The sequence below is a fragment of the Macrotis lagotis genome, chromosome 5 (assembly GCF_037893015.1).
Source record: "Macrotis lagotis isolate mMagLag1 chromosome 5, bilby.v1.9.chrom.fasta, whole genome shotgun sequence".
Taxonomy (NCBI): Eukaryota; Metazoa; Chordata; class Mammalia; order Peramelemorphia; family Peramelidae; genus Macrotis; species Macrotis lagotis.
The window spans coordinates 189,252,740-189,265,416 of NC_133662.1; the positions used below are offsets into that span (position 1 = coordinate 189,252,740).

Sequence of the window (12,677 nt, forward strand, 5' to 3'; positions counted from 1 at the left end):
AATTTGGCAGCCAACAATGATCAAATAAATTAAATTCTGACAAATTTCCTCTATGTTTTTTCCTCTTGGTATGATATAATGATCTTGAAACTATTCTACTCTATGTGTGTGTGTGTGTGTGTGTGTGTGCTACAGTTATCTTTAAGTTGCTGTAGTTTTCTCAATATGTGGAATCATTTACCTTTTGCATATCTTTGCACAAAACACAATAACAATGATTATTTTCATATTTCAATATTCAACAGCAAATTTAAGATCTATTATCAAAACAGGGAGTGCCATACTACTCAATGTAATGAGCATTTTATCCATACCACCACTGCCACTCTGTCTTCCAACTTTCCAAAGAAAGTGGATAAGATGAACTCCTTTAAAAACTAATAAGTAAAAACTGATCCCATCTTCATAGACATGAATCTTTTAGGCAGGCCCTCACAAATATCCTTCATAAGGAAAAGAGAAGCTATAGATTTTTTTTACTAAATATCATTCTTAAGAATTCAAAATTTTATTATTCTTTAAAATTCTAGAGAAACTAGGTCAGTACTAAATTCAGGGCTTTCGGGTTTGTTATATATATATATATATATATATATATATATATATATATATATATATATATATATATATACATATATATATATACAGTAATATGCTACTAAATTCAGGGCTTTCAGGTTTGTTTTACCATATATATATATATATATATATATATATATATACACACAGTAATATGCTACTAAATTCAGGGCTTTCAGGTTTGTTATATATATATATATATATATATATATATATATATATATATATATATATACAGTAATATGCTAGTAAAAGTTTTAACAACTGGCTCTCCCCAAAAATGAAAAATTGTACATATAATACATTTTAAAGTAAAATTTGACATTCTCCTTCACTTTCTTAAGTCCAGACAATAAGCAGAACAATAAATTTGTAGTATCTGCCATATTCTGAAGTATACATGCTCATACTGAAAAATTTAACATTTGGTTCTCCCAAGTCATTTTGAGTTGGATGGCAAACAAGGTTGGTTTTAAACAGCAAAATTAGGAGCTTGCCTGAATGATATCCTCTGAGAGCAATAAATTTTCAGTTGACCTTAACTAGAAGCTCAAGAATCAGAAAAAATATCTGCCACCTTTCATGGGAAGAAAACTGACTCTGAGCTCCAATTTGCACATGAATTCCAATAGGCCGAGATCAAGACAGCTATGAAGTGCTTATCCATGGACATAGTTTCGATATAAATGACACAATTCAATTTTTAGAAATAGGGATAATCTAGTCAATACATATCCTTCTGATTAAATATTTAAATGTCAGCATTATAATCAATTAATAAGGCTCTATTCTGAATCTCAAAGACAAATAACTAGGTCAGTGCTAAGATTAGCATAAAAGTCAGTGATGGAGAGGCAGAGAGAAGAAGTGGTGTTTATATGCCAGAGGGAGCAAATAGACTCTCAACAGTGCTCCCAACAGCCTCTAGATGGTCTGCCTTCGATAAAATTCTCATGACCACACCTTAGTTACAGCTCTGTTACTTTATAGCAAACAATATATTTCCTTAGCATTTTCCTCCCCAAAGGAGCAGTGATAATGGTGACTGTTCTGATGTACATTTTGCATGTGTGTGTATACACACACATCTATATACATAAATAGTATCTGTTATTGCAGGTATATACACATATATAATATATACTTATATTTTATAGGGAAAAGGTGAAATCAGAGATAAAATTAGAGATTACCTAATCTAATGTATTATTTTGTAGATGAGAAAACTGTCATAGAAGTTAAATGATAGGGGTTGCTAGGTGGCACAGTGGATAAAGCAACTGGAGTCAGGAGGACCTGAGTTCAAATTTGAACTCAGACACAATAATTGTCGCTGTGCGACCTTGGACAAGTCATTTGATTCCATTGCCTTAAATAAATAAAAATTTTTTAAAGTGCCAGAACCTTAATTTCCACCCATATTTTCTAATGCTAAGACCATGGCTGAGTCACCTAGTTGACAACATGATTGTTATATGGATACACATGCATATATATGTATAAATGTGTACATGTATATATGCAGAAAATATTCACATTTATGAACTTTGAAAGAAGCTTTCCAAAAACTTCTAGGTGTAAAAAATGATTAGGTTGCCATGAACCCTATTTATCATTCTGCACCCCACCCCAAATTCATCTACAAAACATCCCAACTCATAGAATCATAAATTTAGAACTGGAAGGCTCCTTACAGGTACAGTTTACAAATAAGGAAACTGAGACTCAGAAAACTCAAGTGACTTTTCCAAACTCATACGATAGTGAGTGACAGAGCCAGAAAGCTCAGGACTCTGGCTCTAAATTCAATATTGCTTTTTCCATATGTTATTTCTTCATTCCACCTATCTCACTTTTCTACTCTGATCTTTCTTTCCTCATACTACTAGCTAAAGGTAACACGAGAATCTACCTAAATCTAGTATATACAAGGTTTATCCATTAACCCCAAAGGATCTTCCTGCCTGCCTTTATTCTTAATGTGAGTTCTTAAAGGCTTAGGGTTCAATAGCTACATAGATCAATCTTACTTTATACAAATGTTGTGAACTACTTCTAGTAACAATTTAATAGTGTTACCCTGGGGACTCATAATTCTAGTAGAGATCAGAATAAATGGTCTTGAAGACGCCTTCCAGATCTAGGGTTCCATAGTTCTATTATTCAATGTCACTTACCTTGGACATGATTTATGAAGATTAACTTAAAAATAATGCTATCATAGAACCTGAAAGGAAATGATGAGATCTGTTCATATGGCTCCAATTAGTACTGACTTTTTTGAAACAGCACCTGATCACAGTCACTAATCCAGTTTAGGGCCAATCAACCAAAATCAAGATGATCTTTAATATAGTTAACGTCAATCATCTGTACTTCATCATGAGCCAGGTCCTCTTTTGCTAGCCTCAATGATAATGGAAAAATCTGTATATGTTTATTATTTTCACAATTTGGCAATTTCTTTTTTATAATTAACAAAAGAATAATTCTGAGGATTCCTCAAAATTTTTCCAGATAGTTTTTAAAGCATTTTTAGCAATTATGACCTTCCAGCAGATAGGAAGAAGTTGGTTTGGGTGAAGATCTACTGTGTATCACAATGCTTTATAGCTGTAAAGTATACAGTAATAACTAGAACATAATTCAAAAAATTAGTTGCAACAAACAAATTAAGTTCACCACACCTTATAACCTCAAACCTCTTTGTGGCATAAAGGTGACCCTGGATTTTTGAAGGCTATTCCAGGAAAGAAGCTATAATTTTAGGGACCAGCTAGGTGGTGCAGTAGATAGAGCACTGGCCCTGGAGTCAGGAGAACCTGAGTTCAAATCTGACCTCATTTAATATTTACTTAGCTATGTGATCAAGTCATTTAACTACATTGCCTTGGAAAAATAATAAAATGCCATAGTTTTAAAGATTCCACCATGCCAGAAAGCCTATCAATCTTAGCAAACCCTATATTTAACTTTTAAGAAACAGACAAGGTAAGTACAGAGAGATTCATAGTGGCCACTAGGTAATAAAGTCTTTGACCACGACTCTTTGTCAAAGAAACAAAGAAAAATGAAAATAATCCTCAGTCTTATGAGATTTCTGTTATTTGTTGTGGTGGCAGAAAACAGAAGATATTAAAAACACAAAAACATTAAATTTACTATAACACATATCTTTTTCTTCATCAATTGATATAGTAACACCATATCTCAGTACCATTCTTATTCTACATAGGTAGAAATGACATTTATACATTGATGTTTGAAAAATCAGCTGAAGTATACCAAATATATACAAGACCAGGAACCATGATGGAATCAACACTACACAGAGATAGTTGAATAACTTATTCTCAATATAATAGGAGAGAGAGGGAGAGAGAGAGAGAGAGAGAGAGAGAGAGAGAGAGAGAGAGAGAAGAAGAAGAAGAAGAAGAAGAAGAAGGAGGAGGAGGAGGAGGAGGAGGAGGAGGAGGAGGGAGGGAGGAAGGAAGATAGGAAGATGGAAAGGAGAGAAGGTGGAAGTGATTTTAAGAAAGTGTGTTCACATACCAGGTAAAGTAGTTCCCTAATGGTTCCCTAAAGTCAGACTTGAACAACGACTAACATTCATTTATCCTCTTTTTTTAGGGGGCAAATCAGCTTTTACCTCCCTATTTTACAATATCTGACTAAAATTTGATTTCCTCTTCTTATAACAACTCAAGAAATGTCTCCTATATTTATCTCTGTTCCTTCTGTTAATTAATGAGTACAAATTTGGAGGTCACTTAAAGTAGTGATCAGTATCTTTCCCATAGAACCATCATGAGGTCCAAAGCCTAGTACCTTGCTGTTCAGAAAAGAAGTACTCAATGAATTTTTATTGATTGAGGTGAATGAATTTCATTTTGAATATCTTGATAGATATGTTCTGTTGGTGATGGTGATTTTACAAGAGAAAACTCAATTTGTACAGTGCCATTATTATGTTTTATGAAGAATTGATTTAAATTCTTTTTCACTTGAAATTATAAGGATATGATATCTTGATCAAGTTGATCATATTTGAATTTTGGTTGAATATCCATGCTATCCCTTTCCCTAGGTGACTTGAGTCATCAGGATTCTGTCATGCTATCATTGGCTAGGGAAAATGAAGGAAAAAGTTTAAATCAGGAAAGCAATCCCTACAATCCCTTATTCATATGTTCATTTAACATTTTAACAGGACTAGATTGTACAAGAAGTACACACTCAAAACTACTTCAAAAGACCAGCAATATTCAGCTTGAGAAAATTTAAGGTGGAAAACATATTTTGTACCATTCAAAACTATTCAAAAAACTCATTCATACTTTTGTCAATATATCATCTCCCACTGTTAACAATTGCAGTTGGCAAGTGCTTTATCCAAAATGTATAAAGGGTAATTTATTCAGCATTTTTAAATTAATGCCTCGGTGCTACATTTAACTAAAAATTCTATCAAACATGAATTGTGGAATGCAGCTTTAGGCAAAATTTCTCTACCTGTCTGTCTTCGTTCACATCCTCTCTTGATAAGAACATCTTCCACGGAAGTCTCAAAAACTAAGCGGACATCTTGAAGCAAACCCTGTAACAAAGGAAAATAAAAACAAAGGGGGAGAAGAATTTGAAATGATTAAGGTCAAATAAGTGTGTTTTTCTTTCATGTTTTACAACTAATGAACCTAATCACTAAATATGGATAAATAGTTATCCTAAGTGTAATAAACTCATGAAATCACAATTATTGTATAATATGTTATATATTATACCTTTGGACGTCTGAAAAGGTTGGGAGTAGCCAGGGTTTTGCCATAGGCACTTGCATAAATGTCACTTTCTCTTTGGGGAAGGGGCTGCTTCTTCCACATCAAAATCCATTGCCACATAGTATTTTTGGACTTAGGAAGCACATAGGCCCAAGAACAAAGATAATGAATAGGCTCAAGGGCCATTAGTGGAGAAGAACTCTCATCAATAGTTGACGCAGTATCCTTTGTGCCCCTGATAAACCACTATAAACTGAACTTGGGTCCACCCTGACCTCACCATCAAATGTTTAATAATAATCATCTAAAAACAAGAGTTTGGCATGAGAATATTTTAGATGAGAAGAGGAAGGCTGTCCATACAAAAACTTGGAGTGGCAATAATAAGAAAAACATAGGAAAGAATTTTGAAAGAATGATATTCAAGGAGGAAAAAACACTATTCTTGTTTTTTAAAATTCTTTAGAGTGTAAGTTCCTTGGTGTTATGCTAAAGGTCCCAGAGATTACCACTAGTAGAAGCAGTATTCACATTAGTCATTGCATCAGGGCCTACAGGTCTATGAAGGCTGTATTCTGCAAAATACTAGGCTACTATAGCATAATAAATCTAAGGTGAGGTATACATCATACTCTGTATCCAACTAATCAAATATAATTAAATTATTTTAAAAATAATATAACACCAAAATAATTAGCATTGAAACTTTTAAATCATCAATTAGTTTTAACCATACTTACACATTTCCATGTGTAAAATTATTGGAAGAAAATCATGGCATTAAAATTCCATTGTAAATCACGAGCACTCATGCTTTCAAAAATACTCACACCAAATTAAATGAGCAATCATCTGCACTGAAATAAATTCTCACAAACTAGTCTTTGTTTCTTGAAATGGTTAGCTAATGTTTTACCCTCCCTAGACCTTCAAAGAGGGAAAATAATAACACCAAAATAACAAATCAAGTATTCAAATGTGATTCATAAAATAATGAAAATAAAGTTGCAGAATCTAAATGGGACTGATTTTTCAGAACCCTAAAATCATAATTCCTTTTTGGGATTAATAATAGCTTGATCTCTTGAAAGTAACTTGCTCTCTTAGTTTTGTAGGGATTGTACACATATAAAGGAAATAATATTCATTGGAATATGGGAATGTTTATTGTCAGACTATATCCTCCTGACTCAGGAATATATCCTCTCTCACATTGCCAGAAAGCTAACAGTGTCACCCTGGTGACATCAAACAAAATGAATGCTTTTTGTTTAAATATACCATTTTCCCCCTTTCTGTCTAAGTTGATTTCTTGACCTAAGAAAGTACACACATACCCTGAAGTGATTTTCTCGGATGGAGCCTTTGGCCACATACATTCTGCTATCCTCAGACTTCAGTTGTTCATAGAAAGGCTCCTCCAGAATGAAGCTGTCAATGAGGTCACAGCCCACATAGAGGCCATAGGTCTCCCCTGTCAGTTGCACAGTGATGTTTTTCCAATGGGAGTCAGCCAGATCTACATCCTCCAAAGAAATCACATTCTGGACCTTATCTCCTGAGTAAATCAGATCCAGGGTGTTGGCCCGGCCATTGGATATAATCTCAAATTGCCTCTGTGAGTTCCCAGGTCCCTCCAAAGCCAGGAGAGTACCCCGAGAATGTTTATCCTGCTTTAGAGTAGCAGTGAGGAAGAAGCCCTCATTTTGTCTCATCATCTTTAGCATCTTCTTGAGAATCTCAGCTTTCACTGGTGGAATGTGATCAAACCTGATAAAGCGATAAGCTGGACTACTAGGGTCAGGCCCTCGGAATTGCTTGGCACCAACTGTTCTTCGGTTTATGTTACTGATTTCAAAAAGGTCAAAGGAAATATCATCTTCTCCATCACTGTCTGCAAAAGTTAATGGTAAATAATAAAGCCTTTAGCCAATGAAAAATAGTATATAGGAATGATAAATAAGGTTGTACATTATTTATTAGCATATCCATTATGATAGTTTTATATCCATTTAAGGAAACCATTCTTTTATTTCATACAAAAAGTTGGGTTCAAATTCCTCTATTCTTTTTCTTTCCATATAGATATAAATTTATTTTATATATAAATACTCTACTCTAAAACTGATCCACCCAGAAAAAAGAATGGAATAAATTTATATCCTTTCCTTAAATTGGACTGATTTTAAAAAAAAAGCTCTTTGAATTATCTATTATTTGCTTAAACCACTTCATTTAGAAAAGAGCCATTTTTTTCTTTATTGTAGCCCATAGTAAGGGCCATAAGGTATTTGGGGGCAATAGTTGAACTTTAGTTCATACAACGGAGGTTAAGTTTTAGTCTTTTTTTTCTTTTAATTAATAGCATAAAGTTATTGTCTAAATTTACTGACAAGAAAATATTTGCTTTGAATGCATGGTAGCTTAATAGAAAAATTACCACTACTACCTTTTTAACTTGACATTTATGTTAGGTCAATAGGCTTGAAAACTTTTTTTGAAAAACAGTTTTTGATTGAATCAACTTTCAATTTTTATCTGTGTTACATATTAATATTTGCTGTTTAGTGAGTATATACCTTGAGCATTGGAGAAAGCCCAGAGAGCCAGGAGGACCAGCCACCAGAGCATCCTGCCTCTGTGTAGCATCACACCTATGGATAAAGAGGGGAAAAAAAAAAACAACCAAACTGACTTTCCACATCTTTTGGTATCTTTAATCAGTTGGCCATTTTAAAAAGCTTAGGTGTAAGTAAAATCAGTTGTACATTGTCATCTGGAAAACTGAGTGAAGGGCATTATGTTAGCCTTGAATATAAGTTGATAACTGTAAGTTAAAATAATCATAGCAGTTTCCATTTATAAAGGGCTTTTTATTCCAAGTGTTTCTTTTACAATTTCCAAGCTGTATGGGCTAAGAAGCACAAGTAATTATTTCCATTGTATAGATTCAGAAACCAAGGCTCAGAGGGATTACATGATTGGCCTAAGATCATAGGGTTATTGTGTGTCAGGAACCAAAGTCCTTCAGAGTCCAAAACCAAAGTACTCCCAGTGTCCTATATTTCCATCAGTGAACCAAAGATTTGGACAAAGTGATCTAAAGAGATATGTGAATGTGCCTATGTAAGGAAACTTCCCAAGGGTTAAAGAGTTATGACAAATAATTTAAAGATAAGATGACATGCAAATTTTGTTCAGCTTGATTGAATAGAAGGCAGTGGCTCCACTTAAAAATTGAAAAAATGACATCATTTGTTATTTATGCAGGATTCAGTTATTACATTTGGAAACATTTTACTTAGATCATTTTTATTCTATTTTTATTTTCCCTTTGTGAGTTTTTTCCTTAGGAATATTGAGTTGATGAAGTGGAAGGAGAATAAATGATATTAGATCACCTGATAATAGATCTTGAGGTAGAAGGAAACTTGGGGGCTATCTCACCCCATCCTCTCACTATATAGATAATGAAATTGAGATCCAGAGAGGATGACTTGCCCACAGCCATTAAATTATCACTGAAGTAATAAATTATCATCAAGATTACATATGACAAAGTTAGGAAGTAGATTTTCCATATATGGAGAGGAATGGATTACATATGGATAGCCCAATTGTGTTGATAACCATGAGATAATCAAAACTACATTGAAAGGGAGTGGAGTAGTTCCTCTACTAATGACGAGTGGAAGAGAATGGGCAAGAATTACATGAACAATGACCTGAATCAATGAAAAGATTATCCACACTACTGGGATCTATTTAATAACCGAAATTCCAAAGAGAAAGTGTATTCACCATCATCACTACTACTACTACTACTACTACTACTACTACTACTACTACCACTACTGCCACTACTATCACTACAACCACTACCACCACCACCATCACTACTACTACTACTATGACTACTATCACTACTACTTCTACTATACCACTACCACCACCAATATCACTGCTGCTACTACTACTACTACTACTACTACTACTACTACTACTACTACTACTACTACTGCAACTACTACTACTAAGGCTACTTTGATTGCTTCTACTACTACTGCTACTACTATGACTACTACTACTGTTGCTGCTGCTGCTGCTGCTGAATCTAGTATTACTACTACCACCACCATTACTACTACTACCACTATCACCAGCACCACCACCACCACTACAACCACTTCTACTCCACCTCCAACAACAACAGCAACAACAACAACATTTACATATCTATCATGTGCCAAACACTGTGTTTTACAAAGATTATCTCATTTGACACCTACAACACCCTGGGTGTAGATGCTTTTTTTTTTAATTCCCATTTTACAATTGGGAAACTGAAGCAAAGAGAAGTTAAGGGATTTATCCAAGTTTACACCTCTACTAAATGCCCAAAGCTGGATTTGAACTTCTTCCTAAATCCAGAGGAGTGTTTTATTTACTACACCAGACTAAGTAGCAAGAGATAATTCCACTTCTGCCAATAATGTGCATTAGCATAGATAAGTCACTTGACAACTCTAAATGTCATTCCATTTTAAATTAAATTAGGACATAAATCTATTCATAATACTAAAGTGGTTTAACACTGATATGTTCAAGATATCTAAGGAGGTTCATTCTCAAGAGATATAAACAAAAAGGGAGATCAATTCTTTTAAGAAATGATTTAATTGAAATTGGACTTTATGTCCTCAAAGGCTCCTTTTTGATCTAAGTGCTTAAAGCTGTGTCTATATAACACTACAAACCCACAAGAAGCTTATAAAATTCATTCATGTAGCCAACTCTTTTCAAATGCTGATTTAGGTGGCGTGGTATAGACCAAACGTCTGGAATGTCTTTACCACATTTTTGGTTGTTCAGCCAGATGTTTACTGTCATATTTATACTGCCCCAATGTTCTTCAATTTATCCCTTATTTAAAACCACAACCTCCAATTAAGGGTAGCAGTATTTCTGATTATGACAAAGGTATGATAGTTCCAAAAATAGTATCATAATATCTTGGTGATTTGTCCCTGCAATCACTGTTCCAGAGTTGAAAGGAACCTCTCATCCAACCTATTCCTTTTACATATGAGAAATCTGAGATTTTTAAAGATTAAATAATTTACCCAAAGTCTCATATCAGAGTCAGTTCTCTAGAGTTAGTACATTTCCCCCTGAGCCATGGGAGCCAAGCACTAAACAAAAACAGAAATACTAAATAGCTACAAGGTCAAAAAATCCCAACTCTTACTAACTCAGGGAAATACCTTCACACCATGGAATTAAAATTTTTTGACTGTGATTAAGAAATCTGTAAAATGGAATTAATAATGGAATTATGCCTCATGGTAACAGGATGGTAAATATAGGGAGAAGTGTAAATTTTTTTAAAAAGTGCATATGACCAGAAAACATTTAGTACAGGTTTTACAGTTATTGAATTGTGAAATATCTATGCCAACTAGTCTTATAAATTAGATTTCTCAACTCTAAAGTAATTGACATTGCTAATCTATGTTTATATTTTGCAAATCAAGTTCCAAAATGTTTAAATTCCTAAGGAAAAAGGAAAATTTTCCCCATTTTTAGAAGTACTTCAATAGCCAATGTAGGAAAATAATTAGGCTGAGATGCATTTATTCACCCATATATAAAGTTATTTGGATATACCTAAACTTTTTTAAAAGCATTTAGTTCCATGAATGCTAGCAGCCAAATTCAATTTTCTTATTGCTGTAGTTCATGCACACATCAACATTTCCCCTTCTCTTTTTGAGAAATGACTATCCTTATAGGGCAAATAATTCTAGGGGAGTGTGTGTTCATGGAATTTTAATGAGGGTACTCATTCAGGAAAACTATATTGAAAATCTTTTTTTTTCATTAATTAATTTAAACATGTTCCAAGTTAGCAGCAATGTGATCTCTCTTAGGTTTTGCAAAAGTTTCACTGAAATTTGAGGTTGTCAAGAGACAGCAAATATTTCTATCCACATCTTATTGGCCCCTTTCCTCCTTAAATAAACTTCAGCAAGTGAGATTTGTCATAAATATAAATTTTGACATCTTCAAAAATGCACACAGCATAGTCAAGTATAAGAAAATAAAGAAGGAAGGAAGAAAACCATTGAAAAGACTCTTAAATACATGCCAGTTCATAAAAAAAGCAGAATTACAAATAAAACATTAAAAATAAACATTACCCGGGTTCTTGTAAAATGGCAGAAAAGTATTTTTTTAATCTTTTTTAATCTACAGACATTGGCTTACCTAGAGCATCAACTATCTGCTTATCCAATATTCTTTTCTTCTTTTAAATATAATAATTGTCAGCAAAAATGAAAGAACAAAGAAATTGTTAATGAAAATGTTTCACTTACCTGGTCTTTTTTTAAAACAATTCTCTAATGAGAAATGATGCTCCAATTCAAACCCAGAAATAATGAGCACTGGACTCCTCTTGAGACGTCAATTCAAAACTTCTTAAGTGTTCAGAATACACTGTTGTGGATAGTTTCTCTTATGACTTTTAGGCAGCAGCTCCCTCCTTTATATACTCTCTTTTCTGTCAATCAGTCTCACACGAGGAAGCACTTTTTAATTCATTCCTTTGAAAGAATGACATAATTTCTCCTTCTGATCTGACAATTTGCTCTGGGGTACCTGGAAAGAGATTCCAAATCCAGCCCCTTCAGGGATCTGTACCAGCACCCCTCCTCCTTTTTCCACCCATGGCAATCCCAGATTGCTGACGGAGGAGGAGCCAGACAAAAGAAAGGGAAAGTCAGTGACTGAGTTTTCCTGTCTTCTCTCAGGAAACAAAATGCTATAAATAAAACTACTAGCATTGCAGGACTGTCTGGAAGTCTCCTCTTTTACTTGGGAATGCAGTGCTTAAAGCAATAGGCATCTAGACTGGGATCCGTGAGTTTTCTAATTAAAAGGTGAGATAGGATTTCAAAACTCTAGTTGGTGAAGGTTAAATGAGATAAACAAATACATATTGAAAAATTATATATTTGGAATAGGGATATTTTCCTAAACAATGTAAACATATGTATGCACCTTGAAGGTGGGAAATGCTGCAGGAGGATTTTTAATTTCAGAAAGATATATGACTGTAAAGAAAGACTGTAGCTTTAAGAGATGATTGTTTTTCATCTAAAAACCCCCTTTATCTACTTTGTCTCCACTCACCAAATCATCCTCCTTCCCTTTAAAAACATTCTGAGTCAATGTCCATTTTGAATACGTTTGCATAATGGTTGGTGGCAACTCAAAGAATTAGATTCCATATATTTAAAGTGACAACTAAAAATGTGT

General features: G+C 33.8%; 1 protein-coding gene across 2 annotated transcripts in view; it reads right to left on the bottom strand.

Moving 5' to 3' along the window:
* Window positions 1-12,677, bottom strand: part of THBS2 (thrombospondin 2) — a 76,995-nt gene that overhangs the window by 37,360 nt on the left and 26,958 nt on the right. For both annotated transcript variants that reach the window (XM_074188075.1, XM_074188076.1), the window contains 4 exons: window positions 11,735-12,017; window positions 7,937-8,011; window positions 6,695-7,251; window positions 5,092-5,176 (listed from right to left, as the gene is read on the bottom strand). In XM_074188075.1, coding sequence (XP_074044176.1) covers window positions 5,092-5,176; window positions 6,695-7,251; window positions 7,937-8,006 — 712 coding nt within the window. In that variant the 5' untranslated portion in view covers window positions 8,007-8,011; window positions 11,735-12,017. The remainder of the gene's footprint in view (window positions 1-5,091; window positions 5,177-6,694; window positions 7,252-7,936; window positions 8,012-11,734; window positions 12,018-12,677) is intronic.